Here is a 12,904-nt window from a genome sequence, read left to right on the forward strand (position 1 = left end):
TTTAATTTATCTGACCTTGACCTCATTTTCGTTGATATTGATAACGTTAAGTTTATGATAGTTGTAGTAAAGTCTTGTTTATATAAACTATCAACATAAAACCAATGGTTAGTAAAGAAGGCGGGACATTTCAGCCTGTCGGCACTAATTTTTTACACATTGATTAGGAGCCGCTGAGTTAACCTGTCACTAGTTTGCTAAAAAGGTTTCATATTTTGTCGAAATGATTAAAAAAAGATATCTAAATGGTACCGCTTACCGAGTTCCTATGCTATTGACCTCTGACTGTACAACTCAACTGGAGGATTACGCGGGGAACGTCAAATACTGATTGTAAATTCCGGTTGAATTTATATAACTGATTTGAATTCACTTATAATTTCTATACCTGTTTTCTAACAAAGGTAGTTCACATTTTAACAAACGGAATTCAACAATTGCATAAATGTGAGTATTGTGAATATTTAACATTTGTATCATCGTTTTAATTTCCATATCAGGTAACAAAAGTCAATTTTGTATGCAAATAAGTTTATATTTAAATACAAAAATGAATTTTGTCATCACAAAATTGAAGTTCTCATAAAACAAGTCTGTATCACATAGTTTTGTAAGACAAAAATGATTTTGTTATGACAGAATTGAATTTTGTACAAAACCACAAAAGTCCCATTCGGTGCCCCGTAGCACATCAGCATGCTCATATCTGCCTTATACTTTTTATTTGTGCAAAATGACATTGTCAAAAACTTTACTTTCGTTTCACATTGTTCTAACCGGAGAGGTCAACCGGATGTTGAGACAAAATTCACTTTTGTGAGACAAAATTCAAATTTGTCAATTTTGTCTCACAAAAGTCGATTTTGTATGCAAATTAGTTCACAGAATCCAAACTAAACAAATTTGCATACAAAATTGACTTTTGTCGCCCAATTTTCAAATTAGGTAACAAAAGTAAAGTCTGTGTTACAAAAATGAATTTTGTCATGACAAAAGTAACTTTTGTCCACTGAAAGATAATTTTGTATGACAAAATTTTAAATTTGTAGATCTTTGTAGTATGCTACAAATTTTGTTAAACTGAACTCATTTTTGTTAAACAAAACTCACTTTTGTCCGTACAAAATTGAATTTCGAGTACAAACCCACAAGAGTCCCATTCGGCGCCCCGTAATACCTCATAACAAGCTTTAAAAGGCCAAGAAAATACAATTGTAAAACAACACAATCGAGAAAACTATAACGTCCTGATTTAGGCACAAAACAATAAAATAAAAACAAATATGAAATACAGTTACACACGACAACCACTATAAAATAACAGGCTCCTGACTTGGGACAGCAGAATGTGACAACATGTTCGCACCCCCCCCCCCAAAAAAAAAAACCCCAACCCTTACCTGGGTCATAATGAATAATACATGATAAAATCTGTCTCACATGCTGTATCAGTAACCCGAGAAAACAATATCACTCAGAGGACCGAAGGCATAGAGACATAGGTTTCAGTTGCGGATCCAGAACTTTTCCTAAGGGGGGCCCGCTGACTGACCTAAAAGGGGGGGGGGGTCAGTCATGCTTCAATGCCGGATTCCCTATACTTATAATCAACCAAATTTTTCCAACGAAAGGGGGGGGGGGTTCCCCCCCCCCTGGATCCGCCTATGGGTTTAATACTATCAGTATGTGATTTTACTTCAGTTTATAACCTTTAACAGTATTATAGCGGCTGTCACTTTTAAAGTAAGTAAACTATAATATGTTTGTTTCTAACTTGAGTAAATGATAGACTAGTTATTTTTCTCGTATGAATTGTATTACATTTATCATTTCGGGGCCTTTTATAGCTGACTATGTGGTTTGGGCTTTGTCCATTGTTGAAGGCCGTACGGTGACCTATAGTGGTTTATTTCTGTGTCATTTTGTCTCTTGCGGAGAGTTGTCTCAAAGTTTGCAATCGATATCATGCCACTCCTTTTTTATACAGTATTATAGTCGCATGCTGATATAATTTATATGCTTTGTGTGCAGGATATGTCTTATCTGTCTTTTATTTATCTGAGATGTTTGTGTACAAAACTTTCAAACTATGAGTGAGGGTTTAGATGGGGGACTTTCATTTCTAAATTCTTAAATTCTACAGATTTCTTTTTGGGGGTGAGGCATTTTTATTTCAATGATTTTTGCCGGGAAATAACCATTATTCTTTAAAATTATAATTTAATACTACAGTATTTCGTTTTTCTCTTCTATTAAAAATCTATCTCGGTAATCGGTAAATGATTTGATGTATACAGCGAAAGAAAAGCAACACTTTATCATAGCAATTTTAAATCACGTGGTAAAAAAATGTTTACATTAGTTATCAGAAATGAACTATAGTGTCAACAACTTCCAAGTCTCGTGTCATTCGAGAATAAAGAAGTTTAAAGTTTTCATATTCTACAAAAAGTTAACAATTTGCCTTATAAATGGTAAGAAATTTGCGATTTTAAATAATACTGTCAAAACAAGATAATACTTTTACTTTGTTCATCTAGTAAACCACATGGTTTTGTTTATGTTATCAATATCATATTATTGTCTCAGACAAAAATCACAATGTTGTCAAAAATATTACATATACTTCAATGTAGTTCAAAGATTCCCGTAGGACGTGATAGATTGGTAGTCATTCACAGGGGCTTGTTACAATTGCCGGGTTTACTATCCATACGAATCCCTAAAAAAAACACCCGGCAATTGTAACAAGCCCCTGTGAGTCATTTTTCAGGTTACCACAAAAATAAGGGCAGTCACTTTTCTGCTACCCCCCCCCCCCCCCCCCCCCCTTTTCCCTTAAAAAAAAAACGTGGGGGTAAAGATAAATTTAAGAAAGAGTACATATTTTTGTTACAATGTGGATATTTTCACTTGCATGACAAAATTTTTTGAGGAACCAATTACAGTTCTGATTAGGGGGTCTCATTGGGGGGTTCCGATCCCGGATCCCGCTTACTGTTTTGTCAGATTCCCGTATCCCGCTTACACTATGTACGTAAGCAATTCTCATTTTTTTGTCATTTCCCGGGTCCCGCAAGACCTCATTTCCCGTTTTCACGCCACAATAATTTGACTTTCACGTGTCACGCTTACAAAAAATCGGCAATCCCGCGTCACGCTTAGACCCCAATGAGACCCACTGATTAGTGTTGGGGAGGGGTATGTACATATACAAGTCCAAATATTTATGACGTCTGGCAAGAGACGCCTTCCTTAGCAGAAAAATAACCTTGCCAGATGTCTTATTATTGTAGTACATATATATGCAAAATTAGTTTAAATTACCAATCTTAGAGGGTGGTAATGGACCTTCATGACGAATAACGGTGAAAATTCTTGCCAAATGATGTTAACTCATTCGCCCCCAAGAGATTTCTGGAAAATCAGGCATTTTCGAAAATTTGCAATCATATGCAAATTATATGCAAATTAGCAGACTCTTGATGCTCAGCTGTAAATCATCTATTAAATGGGTGGGGGATGGGGTGGGAGGTGGAATATTTTTTCGTGGGTTTGAACCCACCCCCACTGAAAAATGGTACTTTTCCGTCTATTTTCCGATTTTAAAATGACCTTGAGAGGTGAACATTGACAACACTGTTTCTTTGTCATTAGGGTTTTACCCTATAGTTACAGCAGTCCATTCATGCTAACTGGGAGTATGTGGGACTTGAGTGTCTTGCTGGGGAATTATTATTGTCAACTAAGGTCTGCCTAAATGTCCGTTTTTACTGATTTTTGGCAAAACGGTGACCTAGATTTTACAGACTAGATTCCTATTGGCCATATTAATTATACCTCGTTGTGTTCCTGAACCACCTATGCATGCATTTATGATAATAGTTTATACCTACAGTATTTTCCAGTTACGTAGTGCGCGCGTGACCATCAGAAGATGCCCACCCCCACCTGATTTTGGCTACTTTTCACGTTTTTCCGATTTTGAACTCTTAAACGGTTTTCAAAGTGCCATATTTTCATGAACAGACATCTGAGAAGAGTTTATGAACCATGAATTGCTTGGTTGAAGTTCCTGCTATCATGACAGTTCAGCCGGGGCAGTTCAAAAAAAGTATGGAGGGTCATACGGGCCATCAAATAATGGTTGTCGCAATCACGCCTACAGGTGGGATTGGGGGCTAAAGGGTTAATGGTAATTTTTGGTGCATGACGATAAAATATGCACTTTCTTGTAGACCATAAAAAAATCGAATGAATTTGACGAATCATGTTAGTTTTTTCCCAAAAATGACGGGAACAATAATTATTTGAGACCTCTGACGAATAACGATAAGGATATTTTGACAATTCACGGTAAATTTTTTATCAATTTGACGCTTACGGTAGCCGAAAAATGGTTTGACGCTTGACAGTAAAGGGCATAACTAGCTGCATCTTTTTGTTACAATAAATGATTCAAAATTAGTCCGCATTGTTTTTACATTGATTTATTGGTTATTTACGTTTCCGCATTTTCAATTTTAATGTACATGTAAAACTGGATTTTTGCTAAAATTGCGGAAACGTGATATGCCCTAATAATTAAATCAATATTTAAAAAAAAACTTTTGTTAAGTATGTCATTGTTATTTCTAATGATGAATAATGTACAATGTATAGGAACTGATTGATCCAATATTTCCACAGCACCTTTATAGCTTATAAGCTACTTGATAATCAGTTTGACCTATAAGAACTAAAAAAATCCCCTTTCAAAATTGTCAATCAAATTGAAAATGAGTAAACAATCAGTAAAGATCAATTAAACATATATATTTATTTCTAAACAATATAGCTATGGTTCAGAGACCACAACTATTTCGTAGTGCATTTCTTTTAGGACAATTTTATGTTTAGGGCATCTTGAAATCTTTTGACAGCTTCCGAAGTACTAATTTTTAACCTTTTTCACCTGGACCAAATCACTACTTTCCTTTAAAATTCTGGACCCAAATTTTTTTACAGTGTAATCTCACCCCCCCCCCCCTGACTTGCAATTTCAGGCATTAAACATGGAGAAATAAATTTGGAAGGGGTATACAAATTAATGGCAAGTGAACCCACTGTCAACACTAGGGACTATATTCAAGGACAACAAAAATCAAGGAACGACAATTGTGGTCTCGGACCATATTGCATTGGTATAGAGATACACACAATTTATATTGATACATAAAGCATTTGTACAGACATATTAAAGTAAGTCCAAGCCAATTTCAGAAGTTACAGTGAAAGAAAACAATATACATATGTATGGTTATCCAGGAGAACCTATATACAAAATGCAGCTACATGTACATGCATATTATTTACCTAATAAATTTACTCAAAGATAGATTTTTGAAGTGATTTTGGTAGGTTTCTATATTTTATACTTAGCAATAATGTAACAGTCATCGTTACATACAGAACATGTAAAAATATGGAATTCATCTCAAATGTCTCTAGGGTAACAAAGTAAACATTTCCATTTTCGCTTGCAATATTTTGCCTTCTAACAGTTGAAATAGGCAATTTACACTTTGTCCTGTTTTGAACCTACATGTACACAAGTTATACATGTTTTGGCCATTTTAATGCTTCAAACGTTGAAATTTCCAGTTTTCTGTATACATGACTTGGTGATTTGGTTATTTTGGTTATCCCACAAAGATGACAAATCACAATTATCAATTATGGATTTTACATTTTCGGTATAAAATGAATACTTATATTTATATGAGTTTATGAAGTTTGCAGGAAGTTTTTCTTGTTTTCCAGTTATTATTTTCCCCCCAGTAATTATTAATAATTGTATCTATAGAGTTTATTATCAATTTCCATAGGATATCTCCCCAAATAACTTTTTTAAATCAGATTCTGAAATGGGAAATTGCTATCAAACTTTTGTGGGAAACATTTATAACTTCTAAGCTTAATTAGTAAATAATATGATATACAAAGTCAAACTTATTGAGAATGTACATGATAAACAAACTGTTGCTGAAATGGTTCTAGAGTGGTGAATGTCTTTTCAAAATGATATTAGAAATCAGGCCTTAATCATTATTGTTAAACATACTATTTTATTGTGTTTGTCAGTAGGAATGTGTGAATGGGGAGGGGGGTCAGAATTACATATTAATAAAACATTATGAGGAACTCATGTATTTTTTTTAGCCTTCAATAAAATTGCAAAAATTTAAAAATTTAAATCTTTAGAACAAAATAAGTTGATACAGTGTATTGTATGAAACTGGTGTTTGCTATTAAATGTACATTGATATAATGAGGAGAAATATAAAGAATAGCTGTAATCATGTGCAGCTATTTAATGATAATAAAATCTGGGAGAAGTTCTACAGATTGGCAAGATTGTTTGTATTAAGCAAAAGAAAGCCAATAAATACTCTCACACCCTGGCTTTGGTCCAATGATGATCTAATATGCTATATTATTAGAAATCATAAGAAACCAAAGAAACTGGAAGACATTATACACCTTGCAATACATGAACTAATATCTGGTTTTCTATTAAGGAAATGTGATATTACAACTTATAGTTATTTCAATGGAATAGATATTCATATTATTGGAAAATTTGAAATGGTGTTAATAAGATTAAAAGAAGAACTTGTGTAATGTCAAGAAAAGACTCAACATGTATAGCCAAAATATTGACAACCATTATAGCAAGCATCTAAATGTTGGAAAATAATTAAACAGTAACATTAAAATATGACAACTAGTTTAATCAACCACTGAACTATTACAAAAAATGTGTGCTAGCTTGATTCTAGAAAAGACTTCTACATTTGAATTTAATTGACTGTCAAAACTACAGAAATGGGTGTAAAGGGGATTCATGAAAGAAGTGGTTCTACAGAAATATGGTGTATTTTCAGAGCTCCAGATGCAAAGAGAACTTGTAAATGTCAGACTGGGCCAAACAGCGACCCTGACACAGAAGACTTTGGTTGTCAGGTAGAGCTGGAAGACATGGATGAAAGTTTCCAATTGGCAGATACTAGTTTCTGTTCCATGAAAAGTACAGGTAAATGAAATTATGAATTCTTCATACTAGAAAACATTTTTATGCCCCACCTACGATAGTAGAGGGGCATTATGTTTTCTGGTCTGTGGCTCCGTTCGTTCGTTCGTTCGTTCGTTCGTTCGTCCGTCCGTTCGTCCGTTCGTTCGTCCCGCTTAAGGTTAAAGTTTTTGGTCGAGGTAGTTTTTGATGAAGTTGAAGTCCAATCAACTTGAAACTTAGTATATATGTTCCTTATTATATGATCTTTCTAATTTTAATGTCAAATTAGAGTTCTGACCCCAATTTCACGGTCCACTGAACATAGAAAATGATAGTGCGAGTGGGGCATCCGTGTACTGGGGACACATTCTTGTTACTCCTATTCAAAGTAGGCTTGGTTCAATAGTTTTCTTTCAGTAAGAAAGGCATGTACAATGTATCAATCTGGATTGGAAATTGAACTGAACAGATAATATGTATCAGATTATACAGCCAAATTGTAATCATTACATTGAATTTGTATTATCAAATCATCTCCCATAGCGCTCTTTTCTTGATTGCTTCTACTAAGGATGAAATCTGGCTCATCTATTGTTATTGAAAATGGTCTTATGGTTTCCTTCAGGCATTTTGTCCATGCAGTTCAGGCACATCATCATCATCTTGTTTAAGTATATATACAATGTATACATATACAAGGGCAAACCTAAACATCACATGGAATGTCAGATTGAAGTGTTAACATATATATATATCCCTAAAGAATATTTGCTAATTATACTTCAAACACAAGTTCTTTCCCTTTGCCAACTTTTATCAGACAAAACAGTGATATTCATATAAGTGTTTAAGTTTCTCTTGTTTAATGACTTTTCAGTCACAATTTTTTTATACCAAAACGAAAAATCACTATTTTTAAAATACCAAAATATTATGTAGTTTTGAACAAATTTAAAAAAGCTAAGGTAACGGTACCCATGGCCAGATTGCACCGAGTACCCAAATTGCACCTATTTAGCAAAAATAGCAGCGGGAATCTTACAAGATTTCCTAGAGACAAAACAATTTGTATTTTTATGATTTGATACTATGCACGTCTTTCAACATAGGTAAAAATATTTAGATATATACGCATAACGTTCACAGTATTTATCAACAGATGAAGTGTTCACTGAAAAAGCGAAATGTACCATAACGTCCCCATGTGACTTCATCAAAACGTCATCTTTTTAAAATTAGCAGATACATTATGATACAAGTATTCATTTCTTAAATAATGAAGAGTAAGCATGGACAAATATCCAATTGTTCAAAATATTTGAAAAAAATAAACAAAAGCTCTGTTACTCGTTTTTTGATGATGTGAATTTAAGCATGGATGCAATTTGGGTACTCCTCATTTCAGAATCATTGATAGTTTGGAGGTTAGTTCAGACCAATTTTTCTATGATTCCATATGGATTGAAAATCAAATTGGTGTACCTATATAATTAAGAAGGATAGGGCTACAAAATAAACACTATATGGAAATTGTTGTCTTGATCATAAAAAAACGTAGTTAAAAAAACTGTCAAAATAGGTGCAATTTGGGTACCATCACGTTATGCATTACTCATGTATGAATTTGCTCTTTCTGGTGTCAATGAAAATTGAAACAACTCTCACTAAGGAGATGTTGAAAATATAAACCAAATCTATATTTCTATCATCATGTAAATGATAGGTTTTGCAAGTAAAAAGCAAACAGAGGTATTAACATGCTCTTTACTTGCAAAACCTATATAATTTACTTTGAATTTCCATGATAATTGACCCTTGGTTCCTGCTTAAAGACTCTCATGGCAAAATCTTATTAAAACAGTAGGTATATGGTGTCAAGATTTGAATGCTTCTTTTGATAACTTTATAAAGTTGCAAAAACTTTGACCGTGCACACATTTTATATATGAAACTCAGAATACAAAATGTGCTTTGGTCAGCACTTTTACACCCCAATAAAATAATAAAAAGAAGCATTTACAACTTTAAACATTTTGATGTAAACAGCTCTATGTTAGGAAACGATTCAAACAGATTCTTATATAAATGGCCATCCGCCAAGGTATCCTATGATGGAACAGTTAGAAAAGGTTTTCACATCAATTGAATTGATAAAATAATTGTTGATAAATGTAAAATGGCATTAAATCATGTTTTTTAAATAACAAAATTGAAACAAGATGGTTGGTGTCAAAATATTATGTATTTACATGGGCCTTGGCACAACTTACTGAAATTGAAACTGTTTTGTTACAGTTGAATGTTATTAGTCATGGCTCTTTCAAAGTTAAATATTACATAACTGCACGTCTGACGTAATTACATTATATTAACAGATGTGAAAATTAGATTTTTGTAGAAATGGCAAAAACAAATGATGCTTTAATCTAATAATTGGTGAACATTCTTTTACATGTAACTTTCTGTCTGCATGTAAAAACTATGAGAAACAATTTTATGTGTAATAGGTATTTTTATCATGCATTATTGTTGAGGTATCGTATTTTTTTATGATCTTTATACACTAAAGATGTACAAAGTTCTTATCTTTTTCAATGACCTTAAGTGATAAACATGGACAATAAATTTGTTATTGATACAAGATAATCAAACAAAAATTGTATTGTGTCAATATCTAACATCTTAAGTTTGTGATCTACTTTGGACTTATTAATTGAATGTTTTTTTTAGTTGATCCTCTTTGCCGTAGGCAATGAAGTTATCCTTTTACAAGGTCATATTAGTTAGTCTAATTGATTGGTTTATTTCAATGACATTCTATTAGAAGGTACATTTTGCAGTGGGTTTTTTTTCGTACTGGTATTTTGGGAGGAAATGCATGAAATATTTTGTTTAAATCACCAGACTTTTATATCTGTAGTATCAAGTGTTAAGTGTATGTCTGGGATTCACATGTTTACAAGTTTCTAAAACACATGTAAGTTTTTCTTCTTTTTCACTTCTTTTATACTTATAGTAAAGAAATTCCTTCACAAAAGTGTCTATCTAAGAAAATTAATATTTTGCATTTGCATTTTAAGTGTAAATATACAATTATATGTTATTGGCAAAAGTACTACAAAAACAATAGACACCAAACTTATAATTTTGTACACCAGACACAAGTTTATCAAAAGATAAATTAAGTTTTTGGACTAATTTGCCAGTTAAGCCTTTTGCTGAAAGAAGTAAAGTTGATAATCCTTTGATCTGCTACATGTATTTTTTGGTATCTTATAACATTACAGTCTCATACATTTATCAAGCACCATATATCATCTATTCTAAATCCAGTTAATCCTTCGGCCTAGAGACAGAGAAGTCAATGTAAAAAATCTTCCAAATTTGCATTAAAACTTGTCTTTGCCAAATGTATGAGTAATAATGGTATAAAGTGTACACATAAAAACTTGTTTCAAAATAAGGATTAAAATATAAAATACTGTTTAGAAATGTTTTCGATGTGGGATTTTAATCTGGTTTAATTAGAAGAAATCCAAAGGACATGTATAGTCATCTGTTGTATGTTACAATAGAAATTAGCTAAATTAGGTCAGTCAATAATTATATAGTCAAAGGTTTCATCTGTTAATAATACACAGTCATCCCTTATAGTATGTAGTAGTATGATGAATTACAACAAAACAGGGACTTTACACATACTCTTCCTGCTTTTTTAGGATTTGAGAATTAACATAACTTATATCGCATCAGAACATCTATTTGACCGAATATTTGTGGGATATAAATAATATTTTCTGTCTTTGATGGTGGTTGAAGTGTTATAAAAATCGGGACTTGGCAAATATTCATTACAAGGATGGATCTTTCAGATGAAGACAGTTTGAGTGATCTTATTTGTAAGTTGTTGATGGGATATTTGTCAGTTGAGTATATCTAATGAGGACCAAGTAATTATGTTATAATTAGATACTAGGAGCTGTCTTGTTATCATTTATCATCACTCTTCTCATCATTTTTGTAAAGATGAAAGTAAAGGAAAAGGAATAAATGGAAGATTAGTTCTACTTCAATATTCTTTTCATACTGTGCTGCAAAAAAAAGTTAGAAAAACTAATCCAATATCTCTTCATGGTTGGTAGTTCTAGGCTAATTATTGTGATTTTTGAAGAAATGCAAGATTTATAAGTAATTGCAATTTCAGAAAAACCTGCGCATCTGTAAGCAGCGTTATTCACATTGCAAACCATGCAATAATTTCTGGACTTATAGTAATTAAAACATCACCAGTAAAGTGAATTCGATGATAAAATATAAAATGGAGAAATTTGAAATTGATATAAATAGGACTTTCGTTATGACAAATCAATGATTTTATTAATTTGATCCTCAGGTTAAGTTGTCTGATATAAAAACATTGAAGATGTCACTTGAACTGTTTTTGTTGAATAATATGAAATTTATGATGGTTTTAAAGTATTTTATGAGCCATATTATTGAAAGCAATTGTTTTATTTATTAAATACTTCACATACATATTCTAACCAGGAAATTTGTTTACATAACACAATAGGTATCAAACTCTAATATTGATTTAAACTTATGTTCACAAGATTCTTCTTTTCATTTTGGTTTATATTATCCATTAAAAATTTATGGAAGTTATTAAAGGGGAGATGTAAAAAGCTGGGAAAGTCTGTCAATCTATCAGTATATATTACACATTTCTAAAATCATTCCGAGCCTTGTGTTTCATATAAAGGTAGGTACCCTTTAAAATAATAATTCAATACGTAAAATAGTTATTATCAGAGTTTATATTGGATCTGCACAGATATTTCAAATGACAGATGTTCAAGAATGGGAAATTTTAAAATTGAAAGAAAGTCATTATAAAGTAAGATATTGTTATATATTGGGAAGTTTTTTGTTCTTTAAAATATTGACATTTCAAATTTTGTCTTCTTTTAACAAAAGACAAACGCTATTTAAAATTTGCCAGCATTTTGAAACTTTAAACAAACAATAAATGAATTCAGTATTAATATTTGCTTTTCTATATTGAATTTGCATGAAAATTGATTACACGGCATTTAAAATCCATTCATATGTACATCTTAACACACGTCACATTCCTAACTAACTTACACAACTGTTTACAACATATATGAGTAATCTCAGTTTTTCTAATCCACTTGAATGACAGAGATTTAGTTTATCATGCATTTCTAATGGTGATTTCAACTTTAGTCTGTGGAACAAAAAATTAGAATAAACAGATCAATGGAATATATGTTTGCAATTTATATGTGTAAACATTGATATAGATAAAATGTAAGATAAACTGTGACACAAAGTAGATATTAAATCATAGTGGAATTTAAATCTATAAAAAATAAAAATGTCATGTTATACTTCTTGATAAAGATTGAAATTCAAGGGATATTATTTCTGCCACTACAGTAAGTTTTTATATATCTATATACATGTGTATAATGTGAATATTTATTGATAGAATTTGATAAAATGTCAAGTGAAATGTATGAAAATTTAAATCCATTTTCGGTGCTATATATGTCCAGGACTATAAGTGTAGTGTTTGTATTTCATGACTTGAAAATTTGCTTTTCACCTCATTAAGTTTGTACTGCATCACACATACAGCTTTTGCATTGAATTGTTGTTTTGTAAATCTTGAAAGACATTCTTAAATTTTGCTAAAAATATAGTTATTTCTTTTGATTTTACTAAAATTTGTACAATATTTTGGGATTTACAAATCTAGTAAAGATGGTCAAAGAGTTCTTTCTAAATATGTCCAGTCATACCATCAAAATTATTAAAAAAACA

The 12,904-nt window shown here is 31.8% G+C and overlaps 1 protein-coding gene across 15 annotated transcripts in view; it reads left to right on the forward strand.

Moving 5' to 3' along the window:
* The first annotated feature begins 331 nt into the window (after positions 1-331).
* LOC139516922 (uncharacterized) overlaps positions 332-12,904 on the forward strand; it is a 40,557-nt gene continuing 27,984 nt past the window's right edge. For 3 of the 15 annotated variants that reach the window (XM_071307379.1, XM_071307375.1, XM_071307373.1), the window contains exon 1: positions 6,390-7,075. In XM_071307379.1, coding sequence (XP_071163480.1) covers positions 6,868-7,075 — 208 coding nt within the window. In that variant the 5' untranslated portion in view covers positions 6,390-6,867. Of the gene's footprint in view, positions 448-2,360; positions 2,475-6,389; positions 7,076-9,855; positions 10,032-10,683; positions 10,954-12,235; positions 12,517-12,904 lie in introns of those variants that run through there. The other 12 variants (XM_071307377.1, XM_071307383.1, XM_071307386.1 and 9 more) reach the window with 8 other exon arrangements.

The sequence above is a fragment of the Mytilus edulis genome, chromosome 3, assembly GCF_963676685.1.
Source record: "Mytilus edulis chromosome 3, xbMytEdul2.2, whole genome shotgun sequence".
NCBI classification, from domain to species: Eukaryota; Metazoa; Mollusca; class Bivalvia; order Mytilida; family Mytilidae; genus Mytilus; species Mytilus edulis.